Genomic DNA, 24,077 nt, shown 5'->3' with positions numbered 1-24,077 from the left:
TTGGATGGCTGGGGATGAAAGGTGAGGCTGGAGATGGGAGCCAGCTCTCTGAATTCAGGTCAGAAGCTCAGCCTTCCTCCCAGTGGCAGCAAAGAGCTGAGAGAAAATTTTAAGTAGTGTAGCGTGGGGTCAGGTCTGCCCGGGGACCTGGCTACTGCCCACATGCTATAATATGAGGACCTTTTGGGGAAGCAGTTTGAGGACAAGCTCCATGGCTGCTGTCCTATTTTTTCCCACCTGCTCCTATCCAAAGGAGAAAGTCTTTTGCCCCACCCACCGATCCAAAGGAGTAAGTCCGAGAGGGAAAAGGGAAGAGTTTTAATTTAGCCTTTGCACCAGATACAGAGAACAAGTCACTAGTCGGGGAGCATGGGTCTGCCCAGTGTCTAAGGCAGGTGCCCAGACTGACCAAGGCATGGTGTCATCTATGTCCAAAATAGTCACAGCCTGTGTGTGGCCTCCAGGAAAGCTCCCTCAGCTTCAGTCACTTCCTCTGTCTGCAAGTCCAGCTTTTTGCATTGCCAAGTCTTTGTCCTTACTGTTGTGTCTCCTGCCTACTCTCTGACAACCCCAGGCCTCTCACCCTTTCCTCCCTCCTCCCAGTCATGTCCTTCATCCATATGAATGCATGCTTTGGGAGCTTGTTTCTGTCTCTTGTCGCCCTGGCTCTCGTATCCACCCAGTCAGTTCTCACCACCTCTGTTCTCCTCTCTCCCTCCCAGACTGCCCGGTCCCTGGGCCTGACCTGGAGATCAATCCCACCCTGGAGTCTCTGTGTCTGAGCATGACAGAACACGCCTTGGGTGGTGAGCATTTCCTCTTTCCCTGACCCAGCTCCCACCTACCCAGCGTCTCCATCTCTGAAACTGAGCAACTCAGAGTCATCCTAAGGGTCCCAAGGGGAGGCCAGACTCCAGGGAGGGCCTGCCTGGGATTACAGGCTACTTGAGTGCCTTTCCTTGGGCCTCCTGCCAGCTCCTGATCTTCCTCCCTTCCTCCCTTTCTTGTCACAGATGGGACAGACAAAACCTCCACCATCTGACAGGACCCACAGCCCAGCGCACCCATAGGCTCCCCGGGCGGCGGGCGGGGGCCAACCCCCAACGGGCTTCTCTGCGGCAGCAAGAGGGTGGGCTGGCTCAGCTATACATTCTAATATTTTTCTACTCTCTCACCCTTTTAACTTTTGTTTAACATTGGCACATGCCTTGCTCACTCCCAGGCCCGTTGAGGGATCTCTGCTGAGGCCAGGGGACTGAGGGGGCTGCCAGGATCAAAGGGGCAGGGACTGGTCAGAGTGCCTGCCCCATCTTCCCTCCCATATCCCCCACCTGGGCCTGTCCCAACCCTGCCTCTTCCAGACTGCTGATCACCTGTCCCTCCCCAAGGGAGCAGACTCCCAGACAAACTGACCGCTACCTTGTGGAGCCTGCTCAGAAACCTTTGATATTGAGGGACCAATGAGCAGGGTTGACAACCCCCTCCCCATGATGTTACTGGAGAGGAGCTGGGGAGAAAAAGAGTGAGGAGAGGAAGTGCTCTTCCTCCCCTCTCCATGTCTGCCCTTCCCCATTCCCATCATTCCCTAAGGACAGGAACCACATTCCTCTCTCACCTCCTCTTGCCCTGTTTATCAGAGGTTCTCTACAATTAATTTCTTAGGCCTATTTAAGATACATATTTATATAGTTCTTAACGGTTTTTCTCTCCGATCATTCCCTGTCATTTTTAGAATCCCCAGGCCTCTCTTTGAGCCAAGATAGTGGTGGGGGAGCCTGAACTTTGAGTGGAGAGGGCAGAGCCCACTCCTCCAGCCCCCCTCACCCTTCCCTTTTTCCCCTAGCCCTGGCTTCTCTGATGCAGAGGTTGACGGTGGGCAGCCAGGGCAGCGGTGAGGTCAGGAAGTCTGTTGCCTTAACGTCCCCTTCCCCCAACAGTACACACCCTTCTTTACTCCCAGGTCTGGTTGGTAAAGACTTGGGGGTTAGGAATACGGGAAAGGGGATTGTTTGGTTTTTGTTTATTTTCCCCGCCGCTCCCCACTTTTCTTTCAGCCTTTCCCATTCCCCATTATGTCATGACCTCATGTAAGTGCAACACTATATCATAATCCAGAGGTGCATCCCAGCCCCGGAGTCACATAGACCCTCTGGTCCCTGTTCCTGATGAGGGCTTGTGCTGGGGCTCAGGTGGAGGGAGGGGATTTGGGGGTTCATACTGTGGGGAAGCCAGGGTCCCCCTATTCCAACCTCCTCTTCCCCCTAAACTTACCCCTCTCACTGGGACGTTCTCAAGCTTTTCACACCGAAAAAGGAAAAAAATGTTATTTTTAGATACATTTTATGAATAACTTTTGTTATGAATATGGCTGGTAACCATTGTGTATGTTATTAAAGATACAAAATGTTGGGAAAAAAACAAAAAACCAAAAAAAGAAAAAAAAGTTGAAAACCACCACCCTCCCTGTGCACTATCAGCCCATTCCCCAGACCTTCTTGCCTCTACCCTCCTGGTCTGTGCACCTCCCTCCGCTCTGAGCCCAGGGAGGGGGAAGAAGCCAGGGGGTAGAGTGGCCCTGGGGACCTGCTTCCAGGTTCCCACCTCCTCTCCCAGTGCCGGGCTGGGTGGGGTGTCAGGTTTATTTATGTACCTCTTGCACACTCATCAACCTATGCAAGTCCCCACCCCGGCCCCTCCATGTTTCTGTGCCTTTGCTCATTCCCCTCAAGCTCCCAGGGCTTCTCCAGCCCCCTTCCCACTAGCCACAGGAAGTGGGATGGATGGGCCACCTCGTTTTGGAATCAGCAGGGTGTCCCTCTCATGGGACCCTCACCTCTCCCTGGCTGGTTCTGTCTTGTTCACTCCCCGTCAGGGTGAGCTGACCCTGCCTGGCACTGGGAGGTGGTGAGGGACACCCTCTCACACACAAAGGGAGGCGAGAGCTGCCCCCTCCCCACCTGACAGCAGAGTGTGTAGGACGCAGGCGGCCCCACTCTGATGGGCAGGACCCTGACCTTCTGCTCCCCTCCACCCCCTGGCCCCCAGGCCTCCTTCCATGATTTCACCCTTCCTACCTACTTCTGTCCCCAGCCCCACTGGCAGAATCAGCTTTGAGTAACTGTATAGTTTTTCTCGCTGTTGGAGAAGACTTATTTGTTGGAGTTCACTTGTTTAATGGTCTGGGCTTATTTTGGAAAAAAAAAAAAAAAAAACACAAAAACAAAAAGATTCTGACCTTTGTTATGTTCCATTTCATGGGAAACCTAGTGGTTCTTGTTTCTGTGCCTCAATCTGAGGTTTTTGAGCATGGGGAGGGGGGGTTGAAATGAGACCAGAGGCGCTGGGAAGATACATCAAGAGAAGTTGACTTTATTAACAGCAAAGGTTGGTGTGGGGGGGAGGGGGGTGACAAATAAAGTGAAGGGCTCACAAATAGACCACTAGAAAAGTGCCTTGCTCTGAGCATGTGTCTGTGCTTCCCCTCTGAAGGGTCTGGGGCTCAGTCACTATCGCTGTCAGCCTCACTGGAATCAGAAGCTGCAGCTTCACTGCCATCTTCCTGGGCTGAGTGTTCACTGCCACTGGGGAAGGGGCTGGCGCTCCGGCTCCGGCTCCGGCTCCTCTGGCCACCCCCATCACTGCCACTGTCCGAATCATTGTCACTGCCACCTCGGGCCCGTCCTCTGTCCTCATCATCAGAGTCCGCATCATCCTCCGAATCCGCATCACTACCAAAGATCTCCTCTTTGTCCCGAGCAGCCCGAGCTTCATCCTCACTGCTCTCGTCCTCACCACTTCCACTCTTGTCACTTGCCTCCTCCCTGTCACCTTCCTCTCGTTCACTCTCACTGCCTGAGCGCTCGTCCTCGCTGCCCTCCTTCTCACTGCTGCTGCCCTTCTCGTTCTCCTCATCTGTGAGGGAGCAGAAAGAAGTGAGACCCAATTTCCTGCCCTCTTGAGGTTCCCAGGGTCTGGCCTGTTCCTCTTTACCTGAGCCCCCAGCTTCTTTCTCTTCTGCCTCCATCTCCTCCTCCTCTTCCTCCTCTGGTTCGTGGTTTTCCAGCTGGGCCTTCCGTGCCTCCTAGAAGCGGCAGGATTGGGAAGAAGGGTGTTCTGTCAGGCTTCTTCTATCCTTCTCACCCACCACTGCCCTCCCTAAGGGTGCCCTGGTCCAGTGGTGCTTATTACCTGGGCTTCTAATTCCTTCTCGTTCATGTCCCGGTGTTTGACCACAAGCAGGGCATTGGTGCCTGACTGAACTCCAGCCTTGGCCCGGCGCTTACTAAGGCGGACCCTGCAGTGGGCAAATTGCACAAGTATAGAAGATGTGTTTTAAGACCCCAGAGGGGTCTGGTCTGACTTAGTTCCCAGTCAGTGCTTGGCCCAGAGCACACCAGTGGAAGGATAAACTACTTGTGATATGTGTATATGTGGTATACTCGTGTGTGTGTGTATTAATTACCAATACTTAAAAACCAGGAGAAGCAGGGCTGGGACATGGCTCTGTGTTAAGACTGCACCCCAGAATTAAAACCAGAAGAAGATGGATTTCTGGCTTTTGAAAAACAGGCATTTAGTAATGGGGTTGTAGTGCAGTGTCAGAGTGCTTGCCTAGCATACGTGAGGCACTGGGTTTGATCCTCAACACCACATAAAAACAAATAAAATTAAGGCCTTCTGTCCATTCACAAGTACCAAAACAAAAACAAAAACAAAAAAAATACAGGCATTTAGGGCCCTACTAGACCTTTCTTACCCCAACAGAGTGACAAAAGATGACAGATGTCCCTTAGAAGCTGCCAAGAGTTCCAGGTCACCCTGAGCCCACAGCACTCTGTTCAGTCTTTCACATTTCCTGCCTGGCTTTTGGATCAGTATTTCTGATCCCTCCTTTAAACAAAAATTCAGGTCATGCTTTCCCAACCTAGGGCCCTGACACAGCAGTTAACTCTAAGCCCTTAGTGGAGAGTTTGGGGGTCACCTTTTGAAAATGGTTATTAAAATATATATGCCAGTGTTATATATTCCTTATGCCATGGCTATGTTCTTTCACATGAAGTTTTATATTAACAGTGTATCAGGAAAGTTGGCTGTCCACCATCCACAAAAGCTCTAAAGGTTTCCTGCATTACTTAAACATTTTCTTTCTGACTTCTTGTATTAGAGCCAGGTCCAGCCCATGTAGGTGAGCAGGTTCCTGCTGCTCTTGTTTACAATGCATAAATCCAAAGGCACAAATGACCTCCAGGATGGTTCTTGTATACCTCAGTGTCTTGAAAAGCACAGAACCAGGCTAATTGGGAGTGTGTTGAGTACCTGGTCTCCAACTCATTGTAGTAAACTCCATCACCCTCTCGAAAGATGAAGAAGTAGTTTTCCTCGTAGCCCTTGCTAGCCTTGTTCTTCACATTCCAGTTGTACTCCCGAGCAATCTTGTAGTCATACCTGAGAATGACAGAACAGAGTCAGCCCCATTTTCATCCTGACAAGGAGAAAAGGAGACATCTCAATTCCTAAAACCTAACCCCAACCTACGCACACATCATCTGGTGCATAGTCCATCTCCTCCTCCTGGTCCCGTTTTCGTTTCTTCAGTGTCTCTTCCACAGGTAAGAAATAGGCCACAAACTGGTTCCCTTCCTCATCCATCATGCCCCTAGTTGGGAGAAGAGGGATGTTAAAGAGTGAGGCAGAGAGACAGGTGAAGGTAAACAGGTAAACAGGAGGAGCAGGTGAAGGTAAACAGCAGAACCACTGACCTGATCATGGCCTGAGACATCATCTCCAATGCAGCTGCACCACTTGTGTCCTTGGGAGCTGGATCTGAGTCAAAGATTACTTGAGCACATGGGTTGATCCACATCTGGGGGAATGGAGGGCACTGGGTTAGTCTGGTACAGACAGACATGGGAGACCATCCCTCGACCTCTTGCCCTAGGCCTGACCTTAAAGTCTGGGAATACAGGCATGACCTCCACTGGTGTCACTCGAGGCTTGCTGTAATGCTGGGAGATCTAGTGGGAGCAAAAACAGAGTGAGGGGAAGTGCTCAAGTCACACTTCTGCTTCTCCCCACCCTAGTCCTTCAATTACTGATTTCTGGGCATCCTCAAAAGTCTTCTCGATGGCCGTGATCTGGCTATCCCTATCTTTATATATTTCTTCCTCGGTGAACTGCTGCTTCACAGAAACCCCAATCCTAGGAGTGAAGACAATAAACTTTAGGGACCACTGGACTTAGCGAGAAATCTCCCCATTCCCCCATCCTTCCCATCTCAACTTACTTGACCTCAGGTTTCTCATTAGAGATGCCATAACGGTTGAATTCAGTGGAAATGTACTCTGTCTTCCGCATCCATGGCACTACTTTTGCATGTTGCTGGGATCTGGGGTAGGAGATGAGGTACTTTAGAACCCCATGCAGGACTTCCTCTGTTTGCAGAGCCTATCCCAGCCAGACCCAGTACCTAGTTGGCACCTGCTCACCTCTTAGAGCTGGTGGGAGCCTGAATCTCCTCTTCTAAAAGCTTCTCATCAGCTGGATCCAGGAGAACTAGAGAGGGAAGAGGCAGGACCACCATGAAGGAGGCCCAGGCCTGGCCTCTTATGGTCTAGAGTAGACCAACCCTGTCTTCCCACGAACCATTTGGATCAATGCGGTAGGTGTCCGGGTTGATGAGGTCAATGGTGACTCCCAGATCTGGCTCAGTCAGGAGGTCATGTTTGTGCTGTTTCTCTAAGGAGGTCGCTTTATACTGGACAAACCTGGGTAAGGAAACATATCCACTGTGGATTTCTGATTCCAGCTTTATCCCTCTCTTCCCTGCTTCCCAGAAGCTAAGCTCTGGGGAGAATCTCAGATGCTACTTGCTCCATCCATGAGTATTTACTGAGCACCTGTTACTGTGGCTGGGTAGGTACCGAGTAGACCAGAGAAAGAGAAGTAAAGAGCCTAAGCAACCTTAGGCTCCTCATTTCTGAGTAGTTTACCCATCCCTGATCTTAATCTCACCTGTTCTGGTCAAAAGGGTATGTGATGAATTTGGGGTCGAAGGGGATGTCAGGGAGACTATTGCAATACTTGACTCGGCAGACCACTCCAGATCTAGGAAAACAAGAACTCAAAATTTGGCCCATGCTGCCCCACTTTCGCTTCCAGCTCCCACGCCCACTTCTCCGGGGAAATCACAGTGGGGCTCACCTCTCAGGTAGAGTCCGGTGGGAATTGGGCCTGGTGGAGAAAAAAGAGACTGATAGAACGAAGGAGTGAACAGGGGTTGATAGAGGAGTGAAAGAGGTTTCTCCAAGCTTCTAAGAGGTGCACCCATTTTGGGGTGGGGGCAGGCATTCGATTCCGTTTCGCGGAGTGTCCCCAAAAGCTTTCAATCCAGTGTTTTAATAAAAAAAAAAAAAAAAACACGTACTCAATCGTTTTGGGAAGAATGGTTTCCAAACGCTTGACTGGAGTGATCTAAGCGCTCAATCGGCCGGAGCGCCTCCAGAGGAGTAATTCCTTAATTCGGGGGCAGGAGAGGAAGGGGTAACACCCGAGTCCCAGGAGGAGCCCGCCCCCTCGATCCAAGGTAAGCGCTCAGTGACCTCGCGGGCAGCCCTGGGGAGCCAATGACGACGTGGGCAGATACCCTCACCGGACCCCCGCCTTGCTGAAGCCCTGGGAGACGTAGAGGAGAGGGGTAGAGCCAGGCAGCGTGGCGCCTACCTGTGGCCATCCTCCCGCTGGGCCTGGGTCTGGATGGTGGGCGCCATAGCGACGAGGCGACGGCGGCCCGAATGGGGTCCTTGCTGCGCCGCGGGCAGACGCGGAGGGGCGTGCCGACCTCCGTGGACGCCGGACCTGAGGCAGGACTCAGGATGACGCCGTTCTCTGACGGGGAGGGTTAGGGTGAGAGGCTGGAGGGAAGAGCTTTGAGCAAGACTCAGGAGAACGCTCAGGCAGCGCCACAGGCGGACTCACAGCTCCGGCTCCACCAACTGCCGCCAAGACGCTAAGGACCCGACAGGTCGCCTCAGGCCGCAAAGCCTTCCGGGAAATAGAGTCCGGATCAGAAGCACGCACGGATTGGAGAGTTTCTGGGTAAAGGGTGGAGCCATGGAGGGAAAACGTCTTGTGATTGGTGAGAAGAAATCCCTATCTGGACGTCGGATTAGAGACTGATGGAAGGTGGGGGCATCTCCTCTCCTTTCATTGGTTAAACTGTCTGAAGGCGGAGTTAACTAGTAAACGGGGCCTACCGATGGAGACACTGAGACCCGGGAGCAGCACTTGTGACGCACTTCCGGCGCTCTAAGCAAGGAAGATGGCTGCGCCCCAGCAGCAGGCTTCAGTGGCTTCCTCAGCTGGTGGTGTATCGGGTCCGGGTTCGACTGGTGGCCCAGGTTCCCAGCAGCAGCCGCAACCGCCAGCACAACTGGTGGGACCTGCCCAAAGCGGTCTCCTGCAGCAACAACAACAGGACTTCGATCCTGTGCAGCGCTATAAGATGCTCATCCCGCAGCTGAAGGAGAGTCTACAGGTGATTGATCGGGAGCTGTGAGGAGAATGCAGGATTTGGCAGTCTGATTCCAAGAGGGCGTGCTGAGGGGTGGTTTAGTTGTGGAGAGATCATAGTAGGGAAGAGGAGAAAGACGTTCATTTTTGTGATGCCAAAGCGAAGCTCTGTGGAGTGACATTGTGGGGCGGGATCAATGTAGATGTTGAGGCTGGGATTGGCCAGAACTTGAGTGGGAAGGGGTGTAAGGGGAAAGCCCGCCTCTGGTCGTTAAAGCCTGTGGAAAGGAGTGTCTATTCGTAGCTTCTGCCCGTGATTGGTGGATAATGGAGGTTGTTGGTGAAAACCCAGGCGAGGGCAGGCTTCCGGGAAAATACCAGTGTCTGATATAGGAATGGAAATCAGCATTATTCTGGAGTGTCAGGAGGGAGATGCCAAATGAAGAGGAGGACTAAGGCTGGGTGTTATCTCAAGGAAGAACGTAGATCTAACCAAATTATCCTCTCTGTTTCTCTATCTCCCGCATCTTTTTTTCTTTTTAAACTAGACCTTGATGAAGGTTGCAGCGCAGAACTTGATTCAGAACACTAACATTGACAATGGACAGTAAGTGCAGCCCTCTTTCCCCAGGATATCCTCTCTCCACCCCAGCCTTAGAAATCCCTCCCCCCACCACCCTCCTAATTTCCAGCTCTGCTTCAGATCCCCTGGGCCTGTCCCTGGTTTCCTGATGAACACTTAGTTGTGTAGACCCTGGTGCCTCAGAGATTGGAAATCCATTCCCCTCTTTTCTCCCGGATGCTAGAAAGAGCAGCGATGGACCCATACAGCGCTTTGACAAGTGCCTGGAGGAGTTCTACGCACTCTGTGACCAGCTGGAGCTGTGTCTGGTAAGGAGTCTTCTGGGCATTGGGTGCCCACAATCTTACCTCAGTCCCTGGGATCTTCATGAACCATCAGTCGGCTCATTCACTGGGTACCTCCTCTGGGACAGACCTGGGCTTCATCTGATGCTGGAGACACACTGTTGCCCTGATCCTTGCTCTCACAGAACTTGCAGTTTAGTCCAGTGACAAGTGTACTCCCAAACAGGGACAACTCACAGTGGTCAAGGCTGTGATGGGAGAAGTCCAGGCCACAGTGGTTGGGGCTGTGAAATGGAGCACAGGCAGTGGTGTCAGGGCTAGGATGGAAGGCAGCTGAGGGGATGTGGAAGCATGGGTTGAGAGTAGAGAGAGAGTGGTTCAGGGAAGGCTGCTGAGGAGAGCACATCGGAGAGAGATCAGAACAAAGAACAGAGAGTGCAAGAGGTGAGAGGCAGGCCTCTAATCAGACCAACTTCCTGTGAGCCTTGGGTTCCTCCCTTGGAAAATAGAGTTTCAGAGAAAACTCAGCAAGATCATGCATGGAAAGTACATACCCATCATACTAGGTATATGGCAAGTGTTTCCTATAGTATTATCATTCTGGACCAGGTGTTAAAGGCAAGGCAGAATTGAGAAGCGGTTGGGGCAACACTGTGTTCCAGCCAGGAACAACTTATGCTTTAAATTTCAGGAGATTATTAGGAGATTCAGTCTGGCTCAGGTGTAGTAGGAGTGGAATTTTGAATGTAATGCTGAGGGCACTGGGGAGCCATGGAGGATTTCAGGTAAGGGAGAACATGGAACAGTTTGCTTTTTAGTAATATAATATGCCTCTGGCTGCCAAAAGAAGATTTTGTAAGAGAAGCTGAGTAAAGAACTTGCAGTTCAGTGAGGCCCAAGGATGCAACCAGAGTGGGGCTGATGAACTGCCCCACCCAACACCTTCAGTGCCCTGGTTCCCATGTTCCCAGTGTCCTGGTTCCTCACTTCTTGAGGAAGAACTTGGGAGCTTCTAAGTTTTGTCAGGCCACAGGACAGATGGGCTATTAAGGGAGGACTTTCCAGGATGGGGCCCAGGGCTCTGGTAGGAATGGTAGAATCATCTGAGATGGGGACCCATGAGAAACAACAGTTTGATGGGAGAATATGAGGGAACGGGCCTAGGAATACAAGGGAAGCTAAGGACAGAGGTGTGGGCACCGTCATTGAAGAGGTGGGAGCCCAGTGTGTGGGGATGACAGCCGAGGGATCATGGGGAGTGGAAGGAGAAGGAATCTGGAAACTGCTGCTCCAGTCTTGAATAGAGTGAGAAGTACCTGGTAGGAGTGACCAAACAAGTAGGAGAAAATCCATGGCAGGTGCCATCAGAGAAGCCACTGCCAATGCTAAGCTTGGGGTCAAGGCAGTAACAGTCATAATAACTGACAATGATCAGTTAGTCCTTCAAATGATGTACCAGGGCCGGGTGCTGATGCACACCTGTAATCCCAGCAGCTCGGAGGCTGAAGTTCAAAGCCAGCCTCAGCAACTTAGCAAGGACCTAAGCAACTCAGTGAGACCCTGTCTCTAATAAAATATAAAAAACAGGCTGGGGATGCAGTCCAGTAGTTAATTGCCCCTGGGTTCAATCCTCCATAAAAGAAAAGAAATGATGCACTAGGATCTGGGCCTCAACACACCTGTTCTTACTGTTCTTACCTATGAGGTCAAAAGAGGTAGTCCTTAAACCCATTTTCCAGAGGAGGAAACTGAGTCTCAGAGAAGAGCAGTCGCTTGCTTCAGGTCACCCAGCCAGTGATTGGCAGGGCCCAGCTCTGACTCCCAAGACCTTAGGACTCCAAAGATCTAGCAGGCTGCCCCAGGCTGGCCCCCAGGGGGTGGGGAACCCTGTGTACCTAGAGTGAGGCTGATGCTGCACCCCTGCTTCTTGTCCACAGCGCCTGGCGCATGAGTGCCTTTCACAGAGCTGTGACAGTGCCAAGCACTCTCCGACCCTGGTGCCCACAGCCACCAAGCCAGATGCCGTGCAGCCTGACAGCCTGCCCTACCCACAGTACCTGGCCGTCATCAAAGCCCAGATTGCCTGTGCCAAGGACATTCATACGGCCCTGCTGGACTGTGCCAACAAGGTCACAGGCAAGACGCCTGCACCACCTACTGGCCCCGGGGGCACCCTCTGAGATGGCATGGCAGGGAGCGGGGCTGGCATTGGGGGATAAGGGGGGCAGACAAAAGAATGAAGATTGGCCTAAACCAAAAAGCCCGAGTTGTGTCTCATTTCTCCTTCTTTCCTGAGCATTGAGGATTGGAGCCAGCAGGGGGCAGCAGAGGCTAGCAGGGAGACAACAGGTCCCAACCGCGCCTCTACTGCTCTCCTCCTCCCCTCCCTGGGCTAGTATGGACTTTGAACTGAGCCTTCTTGATGACCTTTGTTCCAGGGGCCCTACCCGTGCCTGGTGTAGGTGTGGCGTGGGTGTGGCCTCCTGGCTGGGCCCTTCCCTCTCAGTCTTCCCTGGAGTTTGGTCAGTTGGGGGTGGTTTGTGTTTCTTTCTCCAGCTGCTCCTGTCTCCTGTGTTGTTTCTCTCTCTCTCTCATCTTTCTCTGCCCCATTTCAGTCTCTGCCCCTGTGGTTTTCTGTATCCCTGTCTCTAATAGTCAGTCCTCTTTGGCTGCCCCCAACTCCTAGCTGGCACTCTTGTCTATGAAGAGAGCCAGAAACCTTGGGTTTCTTGGTGCTGAGGCATCATTTCTAGGACCACAGCCAAGCCCAGAGACCCTCAGCATCTCCCACATTAGCCCAGCCTGCAAGGTCTTGAGCCCAGGAAAGAAGAAGTGGAGGAGCTGAGGCCCTAACCTCAACATGCCTGACTGGGGAGCAACCCAGGCCCCCGCCTGTCCCCAGGCCCTGCGTCAGCGGAACACCAATGTGGGCCATTGTGCAATCTGTGGGGCAGCCTGGCCCAGCTGGATGCCTGGGTCCCTGTATTTTTAGCCCAAAGAAGAAGTGAAAAGGCCCCAGTGGTGTGAATCATCAGTCCTGGGGAAGAACCCAGCTCCGGGAAGCAGGCCCTGGGGAGGGGGCTTGAGGGAGGGAGGGAGTGCCCCACCAGGCTTCCCCTGTCCCCAACAGCTGAACAGCTTCTGGGGAAGCTGAGCCATGGCCGTCAGGCCTGGGCAAGTGCCGGGCAGAGCTACCATCCTAGGCCCAGCTGTTGGGGTGTGAAAGGCCCGGTGACTCAGCCTGGTCGGGGAACTGCCCCACCCAACACCTTCAGTGCCCTGGTTCCCATGTCACCACCCAACAGCCTCCTCTCCTGGACCCCATGTTTGTAAGGAAACCCTGAGACCATGGAGACCTCTGTGATTCACTGTCCCATACTGGGAAACTGGAATGCGGCCCAGCTGTGTGTGTACATCCCAGGAAATTCCTTCCTGAGCTTCCTTGAGGCACTGGTGCTCAGGCAGGAGGCAAGCTGAGGCACTGACCGCAGGTGGCTGTCTTCAGGGAAGCCTTAGCTCAGCCCCTGTCTGATTCAATCAGCTTTTCAAACAATTGGAACTGCGGCCCAGCCAATCTGACACACACTTGACCATCCAGCTGGGTGCAGGGGCACGCACCTGTAATGCCAGTGACTGGAGGCTGAGGCAGGAGAATTCCAAGTTCAAGGCCAGCCTGGGCTACTTGGTCAGACCCTGTCTCAGAAATGAAATTTAAAGGGCTGTGTAGCTGAGTGGTGAGGCACCTCTGCAACGGATCCCCACTACATCAACAAAACAAACACCATTAGTCCCTGTCCCGTGGGCATCCACACGTCTCCTTACCTGTACTTAATCTCTAATAATAGTCTTCTTTCTGCCTAGCAGGACTTAGTTATCTTTCATACGACTGAAAATATGCTAACCCTGTCCCAGCAGAGCCTACCAGCTCCCAGCCCAGGGGTACATGTCACATACTGGCAGAGATGTGTCAGTTCATGAGCATATGTGCAAGACAGGTACAGCTGGCTCCGCTGGGTGGTGTCAACGTGACATCACAGGTGAAGGAATAACATCCCAGCATCCAGGAGACAAGGCCAGAGTGCAAAAACCACACCTAGGAGACACCACAGGCAGTGGGTGATGCAGCGCAGACAGTGGAACAGGGGCTGAGCATCTTGTGTGGGCCAAGCTTTGCAGTGCGACCCAAGAACCCTGTGCTGATCCTTGAGAGACAGCATAAAAAATAAGACATGGTAGATCAACATGCTACTCAGGAGGCTGAGGCAGAAGGATCACAAGTTCAAAGCCAGCCCGGGCAATTTAATGAGACCCCGTCTCAAAAAAATAAAAAGGGCTAAGGATGTGGCTCAGAGGTAAGGAGCCCCTAGGTTCAATACCCAGCACTGCAAAAGAAAAGAAAAAAGGGCTGGCATATTGAGAATTGTCAATTTATTGAAAACCCTCATTGGGTAGTCATCCTGTGAACATCATTTGGGTTTATAATTAGATGTAACATGTTTATTATGTTCAAGTGATGATAAGGTTATTTAAATTGGAGGGCTGGTGGTGTGGCTCAGTGGTAGAGATGCGCTTAATATGTGTAGGACCCTGGGTTTAATTTTCAAAACCAAAAAGACAAAAACAAAAAAACCAAGCACCAGATACATTGGTACATGCCTGAAATTCCAGCTACCCTGGAGGTTAAGGCAGGAGGATCGCTTGGGCCCAGGAGTTCAAAACCAGCCTGGGTTATGTAATAAACCCCATTCCTGTCTCAAGACAAAAAAAAAAAATCCTTAATAGAGGTCAAGGCAGGCCTCACTGACGTGTTAGAGTCAACATGGAGAAGGAATCCACTGCGAGAGCATTCCAGGGAGAGAAGTGCAATGCAAAGGCCCTGAGGCAGGAATGTGCTGGTGAGTTGACCCACCAATGAGGAGGATTGGGGTTTTGATGAAGGAGCAGGGATAGGACAGAAAGCCCCAGCAGATTATCCAGTGAGGACTTGACTTTGCTAGGTTGTTAGGCACAAAGGGAGGGTGTAGGACCTGGTGCTCAGGGGGGTGTGTATGACATGCATGCACAGCCACCACACAACACACATGAGGCAGCACAGACTATGGGCACCGCACAGGCACACACCACCCTCACCCCCTCACCGTCCAGCAGAGACTAGCAGAACCCACCACCCCACTACCTGATGCCCCAGGGACCCCATCCCATTGGCAGTCCCACAAACAAACTCTAAATGAATAACTCAACCATGTGAATACACAAACACCCCTCTAACCACCACTTTGCCCGCTATCTCTCACCCCATCGCAGACTTTGCCCATCAGGGCTGAGTCAGCTCTGCCCTCAGCCCAGTGGCAGCAGCACCTCACCAGCTGGGGACAGATAAGACTGGCTCAGACACAGCTTCTCAGGTGCGGGTGTGTGCATGTCTGCGCTGCCCACAGAGGCAGACACATGGAGCAGGGCGCCAATCACTCTTCCCATCATGCGCGCTGTCGACGTCAGGCACCAAAGTTCACCAATTTCACTGCCTTGTGACTGGGCCACAGAGGAACTTCATCCAGACACTAGCCTAATGTGTCGTCATGCACATGCAGCCTCAGGCACACCCACGGCTAAGGACAGACGCGTGGACACCACTCATACACCTAAAAAGCATACACACTGAGCCACAGCTGCAATCACCTAGAGGGACTTCAAGGTCATGAAATCACCTAGCTTCAAGGATATCTGCAGACCCCCAGCCACACCAGCAGGTACAGTCAGTCCCTGGCCAGCCCAGGCACCTTAGTCACTCCAGATCCCACAGTGGCTCAGAGCTATGTACAGATGGCAGCGGTATGGCAGTGCAGTCCCATAAATCCAACTCAAAGACAGCTGCAGAGCAATGGCAATTCACCGCCTCCCCACATCCAGTTGGCTCCAGCGCTGGTGGTTAGTCAATCTATTACACAGATAGATGGTTTCACATGTTTATTCACAGAGTCCTGTCCTTGGGGATCATATGCACACGGCCCTTCACACAGGAAGCCGGCACACTCAAGTCCCACACCTACTTCCCCAACTGCAACCCCAGGCGCCCTGACCTCCTCCCCCCAGAGGTGCAGGGCACACACCTGCAGGAGCACACTATTTACACTAGCGGTGCACACCAGCAGTCCCACACCGGGGCACACACGGGCCAGCCCCACCTTGGCCACACCCGCGGCCGCCCAGGCAATCACGCCGGGCACACACGCAGCCGGGCACACGTGCCGTGAGTACACCGGCCCCTGCTCGCCCGCGCACTCACACGGGCTCTCACACCCCCGCGTTTCCCGTCCCCGCTTGTTTTTCTGGAAACTCTGCTCCCCGCTCTCCTCCCCCTGGGCCGGAAGTGCTCGCGGTATTTTTAGCCTTTCTGGTTTCCGCCCCTTTCTCCCCCCACCCGGCCCGCCCGCCCAGGACCCGATCGGGGCGCCCAGCCCGGGACCCCGGCCACGTCCCTCCCCACCGTCATTCCAGAGGGGATTCCCGGGGCCGCTGGAGCCGCGGATTTTCCCGCTGGCTACGTGGGGAGCGGGGAGGAGTCCTGCCGTGAACTTCCTCGGGCCTGGGCGCTGGGGGCAGGGCCCCCGACTCCGGGCCGAGAGGGGAGGGTCCGGGCCCGGGTGCGAGCGAGACGCGCCTGGGGGCCGCAGCCCTGCGGGCGACGGAGGAGGGCCTCGACCCTCGCTGTCCTGGCAGGAGAGGCCCAGGCCCAGCTTCCAGAGCCTCCCACGTCGGCCTGGAGTTTGGGGGAAGCAGGGGTCGTCCCGCCCTGCGAGGGTGGCCCGATCCCCAGCGTCCAGCTCTGGTCCCGATGACTCAGCAGATGGCACAGGGGAGGGGGCCGGGCCGACTCAGGAGTGGGAAGGGCGCCCTGTCTCCAGGGAATCGAAACTGGACTCCCTCCCCCTGGGCCGTGGCCAGAGCGGACCCGGGCTGCCCCCCACTCAGGTTTTCCCCTCTAGTCCCTGGAGCGACAGCGACGGCGCTGGCCTGGGCGGGAGGCAGGTCCCGGGGCCCCTCCTCGCGCCCCCCTCCCGCCGCTCTTCCCCTGGTCCTCGAGGCTCTGTTTACAGCAGACAGGAGCCCTGGTTACAGGAGAGGAACCCGGGCGTCCCGGCTGAGCCTCCTCGTCACGGCTTCCAGGAAGCCCCCTCCCCCGCCCCCTGCGAGTGAGTCACGGGCGAGCGGGAGGCCGCAACCGTGCCAAAGCCGCCCGCGGCCCGCCCCGCTCACGGGACCGATCTAGGAAGGCCCCTTGGCCTCAGAAAGCGCCACATTAGGGATTCCCCCCGTGCTACGACGAGGCAAGTTGGCTGGAGCCTGGCCAGATCTCCCCACCTCAATACAAGCCCGCGGCGCAGCGTGCAAGAATGAACTTTCCACCATTATCACTCCGCTTCACGGCAATGATTTCTATCTACCCCCGTCTTTTCTCTCAAGGCAGCCAGCTCATCAAGATTCCCCCCAAAAGGTCAATTTACTTCCCAGATCTTAAAGAGTTTTTACTCAGGGCAATCCTTTGAAAATAAAGGGCTTGCCAATGTGGGGGATGATCCTTGAAAATGGAAATTGCTGCAAGGCAACCCTCATTGTAAGTCCCATTCAACCGTTGAGGAAAGCCCACGGCGACCATCTCTAAAAACTGTTGAATCCAGGCAGTCCTCCTCCGATCCAGACCCCCCCCCACCCATCTTTAATTTTAAATGTCTTGGAATTTGGTGGCTGAGGTTCACTACCTTTTAAAGGAAGTAACTTGACCTCGGTTTCTTTGTGCTTAAAATGGGTATAATACCTCCCTGAGAGGTGGCGGGGATTGAGTTAATGTATGTAAAGCATTTACACAATGGCCCACCCCGAAGAAATTAGAAGTGCCATTATCAGCGTCAGCAGGAGGTGCCGCAGCGGCCCGTTTCAACCTGGCCAGGTAGCCCGGGCCTCACCCAACCCCCACCCCCCTGAATGGGACGTGGAGAGCAGTCAGGTCGGCCGATCTAGGTGATGCTGCACCAAGTAAGGTCTGCGAAGAGAATTCCCTTCCAAAAGGTCTGTGGTCTCGGCTCTTCCTTTTGCCCCTGCAGATTTCTGTCTCTCTGCAGGAGTTTCTCACTGTTTTTCTCCTTTTTTCTTCTGTGCCTCTCCCGTGTCGTTTTTCCCTTCTGAATCTGTCTCTCAGGGGCCATCTCTGGTTTCCCCACTTCCTCCTCCCTCCTCTTCTTCCCTTCCTCTTCTGTGCCTTCGTTTTTTGTTTGTTTTTGGTTTGGGACTAGGCATTGAACCCAGGGTGCTTTGCCACTGAGCTACATCCCCAGCTTTCTTTTTTCTTTTTCTTTCTTTCTTGCTTTTCTTTTTTTTTTTTTTCCTCTCTCTCTCTCTCTTTTTTTTTTTTTTTTTTTTGAGACAGAGTTTCACCAAATTGCCGAGGGTCTCTCTAAATTGCTGACACTGCCCTGGAACTTGGGATCGTCCCGCCTCAGCCTCCCAGCTGGGTTACAGGTGTGCGCCTCCGCCGGGCGGGGCTAGGTCTCTAGCTGCGTGCCGCTCTTTGTTTTTCTCTCAGCATCTTGTCTTATCTCTGTCTCTTTCTCGGTCTCTCCCCTCCCCGAGACTGTCCGTCTCGCACGTGCACACCCACTCGGCCTCAGCCCCTCTCTTTTGCCCCTGGAGCCATTCTCCCCGTTCCCTGGGCGCTTCAGGCTCTAGCTTCCCATCCCAGGCCCTCCCGCTGGGTCGTGGCGGCCTCCCGGCCAAGTTCTGGCGCATCCTAGCCGGGGGCGGGCGGAAGGGAACTGGTACGAGGCCCGGCGGGCCCAGCCGCGGGCGCGCGTCCGGGAAGCGCCCCTCCTGGCCCCGCCTCTCGTGACCACGCCCTCAAGCGGTCCTATAAAATGCTGGCTCTCGCCGCCCGCAGCAGCCTGACTTCAGCGCTCCGACTTTTGGCCCGCCCTTCATGGCCACCCGCGCCGCCATGGATCTCACTGCCATCTACGAGGTGAGTGCCCTCCGACCGCATTCCCGAGGGACCACACGCCTGACTCTCTACTCTTCTGGCGCCGCAAACTCGGGCCCGGGCCGTCGGCCTCCTTTCTCAGACCAGCCTGATTATCAGGACGGGAAAATAGAGCCCACAACTCCCGGGTCGCAGCCCAAACACGGGCGGGGCGGCCCTGGAGACGGAAAGCTGGCGCACTTTTCTCAAACTAGGGTTGCCTGGAAGCGGAAATGGCCCCCACACCTGGCTCACCCCTAGTTGCTGAGGGCGCGGTTTTGCGCGGAGGCGTTTCAGGGGTTGAAGTTCCACCGCGGGGGGCGGGGGGACCAACTTCTGCCTCCGCTCCTAATCAGAGTTCCTAAAACCCAAGACGCGGTCTCCTAGGTCAGCTTTGCCTGGCTCCCCCAGTTACGAAACTCATCCGTATCCCCGGAGGCCCAGAGGCTTCAAATTGAGGAACAGTTGTGTGCTCTAACTTTGGGACCCCTCTTAACTCCTCAGCGGCGCGAGGAGGTGTTTCTGGGTCCCTCAGAATAGGCGTCAGTCGTAGATAAACCCAGAACCTCCACCGGGATCCCTGGGATCTGGAACCCAGGAGTTTCTGTAATGGGGTGGGGCTCAGGCCCGGAGCCCACAAACCGGACTGGCAGGCTCTTGTGCCGTGGGGCGGGGCGTCACCCTGCGTTTTCGGTTTTCGGGTGTCCTAACCGAACACTATTCCCACAGAGCCTCTTGTCGCTGAGCCCTGACCTGTCATCCGACCACGGAGGAACTGAGTCCTCTGGACTCTGGAGCCTGAACTCATCTGACTCCAGCCCTTCTGGGGTCACCTCCCGCTTGCCTGGCCGCTCTACCAGCCTGGTGGAGGGCCGCAGCTGTGGCTGGGTGCCCCCACCTCCTGGCTTTGCACCCCTTGTTCCCCGCCCGGGGCCTGAGCAGTCGCCCTCACCCACTTCGCCTACTGCCACCCCTACCACCTCCTCCCGCTACAAGACTGAACTGTGTCGGACCTTCTCAGAGAGTGGGCGCTGTCGCTATGGGGCTAAGTGCCAGTTTGCCCATGGCCTGGGTGAGTTGCGCCAGGCCAATCGCCACCCCAAGTACAAGACGGAACTCTGCCACAAATTCTACCTCCAGGGCCGCTGCCCCTACGGCTCACGGTGCCACTTCATTCACAATCTCAACGAGGACCTGGCGGCCCCTGGCCACCCCCATGTGCTGCGCCAGAGCATCAGCTTCTCTGGCTTGCCCTCTGGCCGCCGAACCTCTCCACCACCACCAGGCCTGGCAGGCCCTTCCCTGTCCTCATGTTCCTTCTCACCCTCCAGCTCCCCACCACCACCTGGGGACCTTCCGCTTTCACCTTCTGCCTTCTCTGCTGCCCCTGGGACCCCTGTGACTCGAAGGGACCCCACCCCAGCCTGTTGCCCCTCTTGCAAAAGGGCCACTCCTGGCAGCATCTGGGGGCCCTTGGGTGGCCTGGCCCGGAGCCCTTCTGCACACAGTCTGGGATCTGACCCTGATGAATATGCCAGCAGCGGCAGCAGCCTGGGGGGATCCGACTCACCTGTCTTTGAGGCTGGGGTTTTTGTGCCACCTCAGCCACCTGCAGCCCCACGACGACTCCCCATCTTCAATCGAATCTCTGTTTCTGAATGACAAGTGCCTGCCTAGTAGGCATCAGCTGGATCTCAAGGGGAGGAACTTGTGCTGTGGGAACCTGGGGGATTCCTGATTTAATCAAGTGGCCCTCCCTCCACATTCCATAATGCATTAACCCCTCCCCCATGCCACCCTGGGGCAGGTCCCCAGTGTGCAAGCTCAGTGTTCATGGTGTTGGGGGACAGTGTTTTCTGGGGTTCTTTAAAACATGTAGCATATTTGAGGGAACCAGTGAGTCCTCTCCCCTGCCCAACTGTCTCCTGGAATTGTTTGCTGTGAATAGTAGGCCCCTATGTCCCCTCCCATTTTCCCCTAGACCCGAGGTTCCAGTGTTTGGTGATTGGAACCTCCCCGAGGGAGAATCCTGGTGCTCAAATTTCCCTCCACAAGCAAGTAGCCAAAGTTATTGCCAAATCCCTCCTCCCAAGCCAGGGGGCCCCTTATTTATGACGACTTTATTTATTCTAATAAGATTTTATAGTTATTTATATATATTGGGTCGTCTGCTTCCCTTGTATTTCCCTGCCTTTTTGTAATATTGGAAACGATGGTATAATTATTGTAAGTATGCTATAATATATTAAGTAATATATTGTCTTAAAATTTTATTTTTGTGTTTTTGTTTTTTTGAGATTTTTAAATAAAAGGAGTCTATCTGCAAAAGAATGCTGTTTTTTTCGGGGTCTAGAGGCGGTGAGGGGAGAGGGAAGGTCGGTGTAACTCAGCAGGGTAGAGTCGACTGACCTTTGTGAACCCCAGCGCCAGTGGCACTTACCTGGCAGGAAGTGACGTCAGCGGACCCGGCCCTTCACCTGAGAGGGCGGGTCCAGGTGAGGTCACCCGTAAGAACCGGGAGAGCCAGTTCCCGGGGCGTGGGGGGCGCTGCGCTCCTGTCTCATCGGGCTCCTTGACCCAGCTCGGGCGGGGACGGGATGTTTCCGTCCCCACGGGGCCAAGGGAGGCGGGCCGGGCGGAGTTGAGAGGACGGAATGTGCCGGAACGCGAGCCCAGGGCGGGCGGGGGCGGCCGGGCCGCAGAGGCGGGGGTCACCCCCGGGGCCCAGGCTCCTGGGGCCGCGGCACCCGCCTCAGCAATTGAACCCGGGGGACTCGGACCTCCAGGCTGTTGCGGGAGGAGGTCCGACGTCTCCAGAGTCGGGAATCTCAGGCTGTGTCGCTTCCAATCTAGGCACGACTTCCTATCTAGACGCTGGGGTCTCTCGGGGACCCCCGGGACACTGGGACCTCGGGGTTACAGGGTTGGGGCTTGTCGGGACCCAGAAGTTCAGAACTTCGGGATCCGGGCATTTCTGGACCTTGGGAATGCGAGGCGTGGGACTCCTCCAGCCGGGGTGGCCTCTCCCAGCCGGTGTGCGTGGGTCGTGGACGCGCGTCCGGGCGGGGCCCTGGGAGCCGCGTCCCCGGACCATACAAGGCAAGAGGCGTCGGGAGCCGCCCCCCGGAGTGGGGGCGCCGAGCCCGGAAGCCGCCCCACGTCAGACCTTCGCCCCACCCCTCGCCCGCAGTCTCCTCCCTCCCTTGACCCCTCGGTTCTCTCCACTTTCCCTCCTCCCTCCCACTTCCCTCTCGTCCCCTCCCTTTTCCCCTTTGCCTCCAGGTCGCCTTTTCTTAGCTCCTCCCTCCCGGGTACTCCTCTCCCCCAGCCCTTCCTGCCCCTCACCCCCTCTTCTAGTTACCCTTCTCCTCCTTTCTTCCCTCTCGATCTATCTTCCGCCTCCTCACTCTTTCCTCTTCTGCAGCCACTTTCCCTCCTCCCCTCCTCTGCCTCCCTTGTCCCACTTCTCATCCCACTGGCTGATTGTGACCTTTGGTCTTCCCTTCCAGGAAACTGCCTCCTTGTGGGAAAGGGCTCAGGCCCTGGTATGTGGGAGAGAGGGAAACAGAAACCCGAAGACCCAAAGGCAGAGAGCAAGAGTAAGCAGTGCCAAAACATCTGCAGAAAGAGACGTGCACTCAGAAAGAACACCAAGAAGCAGAAATATCTGATTGATTCCCAAAACAGTAAAACCTGCAACCTGCGCTGGGGGTGTCACCAGGGGGAGAGCCCCTGCTCAGCTATACAAAGCCCTGAGTTCAGTCCCAGCACCAGCCAAACAAAACGAAACCCTCAGCTAACAAAATGACACCTACCACCAGTGATCAGGACTCAGGCCAGACACCTGGGACCTGGGAATCCCTTGTCACCTTTCTCAAACCCATACTGCAACAATTCATCGACCAGCTCCACCCTCCCCCAGGACTATCTCCCCCTGGTCCTATCTAGCATCTCCCACTTGAGCCTTCACCGCAGCTTCCTCAATCTCTCTGCTCCACCCTGTCCTTTCTCTTTCCTCCACTCCCCCAGGGGACAAACAAGGACACCTGATCACAAAAAGTCAAAAGTCCTAAGTCCTCTATGCATCCTACACAACCTGGCTCCCATCTGCTGTCCTCCCCCTGCTCATGTGACCTCAGTCACTGCTTTCCTAGCTGCTCCACCAGCACATCTGGCCCGTTACAGCCACAGGGTCTTTATGCTGGCTGTAAAGGCTGTCCTGTCCCTCTGCCTGCATGACACCCTGGTGTCCTCAAAGCTTACTCCCCTCCTTTGGGTCTTTGCTCAGATGAGATTATCCCGGACTGGTTCTATTACAACCCACACCCCCTCCATTCCCCAACTTTCTACCTTGCTCTACTTTCTGCATGGTATTTGTCATCACCCAACATAGAAAGTGTACTTCATTCTGCCACAGTGGTGGCACAGGCCTATATTTCTGCTGCCACTCAGAAGACTGAGGCAGGAAAGTCCCAAGTTCCGGGCCAGCCTGGGCAACTTAGCTAGACCCTGTCTCAAATTAAAGAAATACATAAAAGGGCTGGAGACCTATCTCAATGACAGGGAGCCTCTAGGTTCCATCCCCAGTACTGGAAAAAAAAAAAAAATTTTTAGGTTTATTGGATTCTACCTTCTCAGTAGAATGTCAAGTTCTCAGGGGCAGAGACTTATTCACCGCTGTATCACCCACAACTAAACAGAACCTGGCACATAATGAGGTTTTCAAATTAAAACAAACAAACAAACAAACAAACAAAAAAGTCGAACCAATGCCTCCTGGGGAGCTGAGGCGAAGGATAATTAGTTTGAGGCCAGCTTCCGCAATTAGTGAGACCCTGTCTCAAAATAAAAATTTTTAAAAAGGGGGATGCAGCGCAGGAGTAAAGCGTCCCTGGGTACAATACCCAATACTGCCACGGAAAGAAAATAAATGGATTAAGAGACCGAGAAAAGAGGGTTAAAAAGAGGAGAAATATAGAGAAAGCGGCAAAGTTCTCATACAGTTTTGCGGACCCACAGCCTGTCATACCGCTACAGAAGTCTTAAACTAGGTGAGTCCCATCCAACACTGAAAAAAAGAAAAAGTCATAAACTCAGATTTACAGACTCAAATCGAGGCTCAAGACATCTGGTGAGAGGCGGTACCTCCCCCTGGCGGCAAGAATGGAAACGGCACCTTCCCACTATACAGAACACTTTCTCAACCCATCGTCGCGAAATGAGTTTTTCCAGCCGCAAAATTAAGATGGAAGTGTTCATTGCTCTAAGTGATGTAGATGTCTGGTTGACCCACAAGACATATAAGAATAAAAACTGATGAGAAAACTAACAATGTTCCTTAGGGAAAAAGGAGTGCTCCAGGTGAGGATCGAACTCACAACCTCGGCATCGCTCCGCCCGCACTGTCTTATAAGTACCGCGCGCTAACCGATTGCGCCACTGGAGCTCCGGCCGCACCCTTGCGCCACTGAGTCCTTCAGGCGTTCTTAGCCACGTGACCTCTCCAGGAGGATTCTTCCCTATATTGTGTATGCAAATAGAAATCTTTTGACTGACCAATCGGAAAAAGAGTACGTCCTGTTCCGGATTCTCACGCCTCGTAGGCCCTGGCTGTAAAAGGGAAAAGTCTGCGAGGCGCTTGGAATGTGGGGCTGTGGCCGCCCCGAGGACCCGCCTCCTCATGAATATTCAG

General features: G+C 54.3%; 4 protein-coding genes and 1 non-coding gene across 6 annotated transcripts in view; 3 read left to right on the top strand and 2 right to left on the bottom strand.

The window, feature by feature from the left end:
* Samd4b (sterile alpha motif domain containing 4B) overlaps window positions 1-3,177 on the top strand; it is a 41,829-nt gene extending 38,652 nt beyond the window's left edge. For both annotated transcript variants that reach the window (XM_026411577.2, XM_077792890.1), the window contains 2 exons: window positions 723-806; window positions 1,014-3,177. In XM_026411577.2, coding sequence (XP_026267362.1) covers window positions 723-806; window positions 1,014-1,042 — 113 coding nt within the window. In that variant the 3' untranslated portion in view covers window positions 1,043-3,177. The remainder of the gene's footprint in view (window positions 1-722; window positions 807-1,013) is intronic.
* Window positions 3,178-3,353: 176 nt separating this feature from the next.
* Window positions 3,354-8,004, bottom strand: Paf1 (PAF1 component of Paf1/RNA polymerase II complex). The gene is made up of 14 exons (XM_026411578.2): window positions 7,720-8,004; window positions 7,201-7,230; window positions 7,012-7,104; window positions 6,643-6,764; window positions 6,486-6,552; window positions 6,284-6,385; window positions 6,093-6,198; window positions 5,946-6,014; window positions 5,760-5,863; window positions 5,540-5,656; window positions 5,317-5,445; window positions 4,189-4,294; window positions 3,991-4,081; window positions 3,354-3,912 (listed from the first exon to the last, which is right to left on the bottom strand). Exons 1-14 carry the CDS (start codon window positions 7,764-7,766, stop codon window positions 3,500-3,502), a joined length of 1,596 nt encoding a protein of 531 aa, XP_026267363.1. The 5' UTR covers window positions 7,767-8,004; the 3' UTR covers window positions 3,354-3,499.
* A 237-nt stretch (window positions 8,005-8,241) lies between these two features.
* On the top strand, window positions 8,242-11,618 carry Med29 (mediator complex subunit 29). The gene is made up of 4 exons (XM_026411580.2): window positions 8,242-8,533; window positions 9,057-9,115; window positions 9,315-9,399; window positions 11,313-11,618. The coding sequence occupies exons 1-4, from the start codon at window positions 8,318-8,320 to the stop codon at window positions 11,553-11,555; spliced, it is 603 nt and encodes a 200-aa protein (XP_026267365.1). The 5' UTR covers window positions 8,242-8,317; the 3' UTR covers window positions 11,556-11,618.
* Window positions 11,619-17,831: 6,213 nt separating this feature from the next.
* Window positions 17,832-20,728, top strand: Zfp36 (ZFP36 zinc finger CCCH-type). Its single transcript, XM_026411579.2, has 3 exons — window positions 17,832-17,892; window positions 18,308-18,388; window positions 19,115-20,728. Exons 2-3 carry the CDS (start codon window positions 18,347-18,349, stop codon window positions 20,045-20,047), a joined length of 975 nt encoding a protein of 324 aa, XP_026267364.1. The 5' UTR covers window positions 17,832-17,892; window positions 18,308-18,346; the 3' UTR covers window positions 20,048-20,728.
* Window positions 20,729-23,738: 3,010 nt separating this feature from the next.
* On the bottom strand, window positions 23,739-23,831 carry Trnai-uau (transfer RNA isoleucine (anticodon UAU)). Its single transcript is given in 2 exon segments — window positions 23,739-23,774; window positions 23,794-23,831. It is a non-coding gene; the product is annotated as a tRNA-Ile (tRNA).
* Between the last annotated feature and the right edge of the window lie 246 nt (window positions 23,832-24,077).

This window comes from Urocitellus parryii, chromosome 15 (assembly GCF_045843805.1).
Source record: "Urocitellus parryii isolate mUroPar1 chromosome 15, mUroPar1.hap1, whole genome shotgun sequence".
Taxonomy (NCBI): Eukaryota; Metazoa; Chordata; class Mammalia; order Rodentia; family Sciuridae; genus Urocitellus; species Urocitellus parryii.
The sequence above is the reverse complement of the archived record's forward strand: the minus strand, read 5'-3'. Positions and strand labels throughout refer to the sequence as shown.

What these genes read in the sequence shown, in the direction of transcription:
- Med29 (XM_026411580.2), top strand. Translation starts at nt 8,318, where the DNA reads ATGGCTGCGCCCCAGCAGCAGGCTTCAGTGGCTTCCTCAGCTGGTGGT. An exon ending in AGCTGAAGGAGAGTCTACAG is followed by an intron (nt 8,534 to 9,056) that starts GTGATTGATCGG and finishes TTTTTAAACTAG; the next exon opens with ACCTTGATGAAGGTTGCAGC. An exon ending in ACTAACATTGACAATGGACA is followed by an intron (nt 9,116 to 9,314) that starts GTAAGTGCAGCC and finishes CCCGGATGCTAG; the next exon opens with AAAGAGCAGCGATGGACCCA.
- Paf1 (XM_026411578.2), bottom strand. Translation starts at nt 7,766, where the DNA reads ATGGCGCCCACCATCCAGACCCAGGCCCAGCGGGAGGATGGCCACAG. An exon ending in ATGTCTCAGGCCATGATCAG is followed by an intron (nt 5,657 to 5,759) that starts GTCAGTGGTTCT and finishes TCTCCCAACTAG; the next exon opens with GGGCATGATGGATGAGGAAG. An exon ending in AGAAGGAATTAGAAGCCCAG is followed by an intron (nt 4,082 to 4,188) that starts GTAATAAGCACC and finishes TGCCGCTTCTAG; the next exon opens with GAGGCACGGAAGGCCCAGCT.
- Zfp36 (XM_026411579.2), top strand. Translation starts at nt 18,347, where the DNA reads ATGGCCACCCGCGCCGCCATGGATCTCACTGCCATCTACGAG. An exon ending in ATCTCACTGCCATCTACGAG is followed by an intron (nt 18,389 to 19,114) that starts GTGAGTGCCCTC and finishes CTATTCCCACAG; the next exon opens with AGCCTCTTGTCGCTGAGCCC.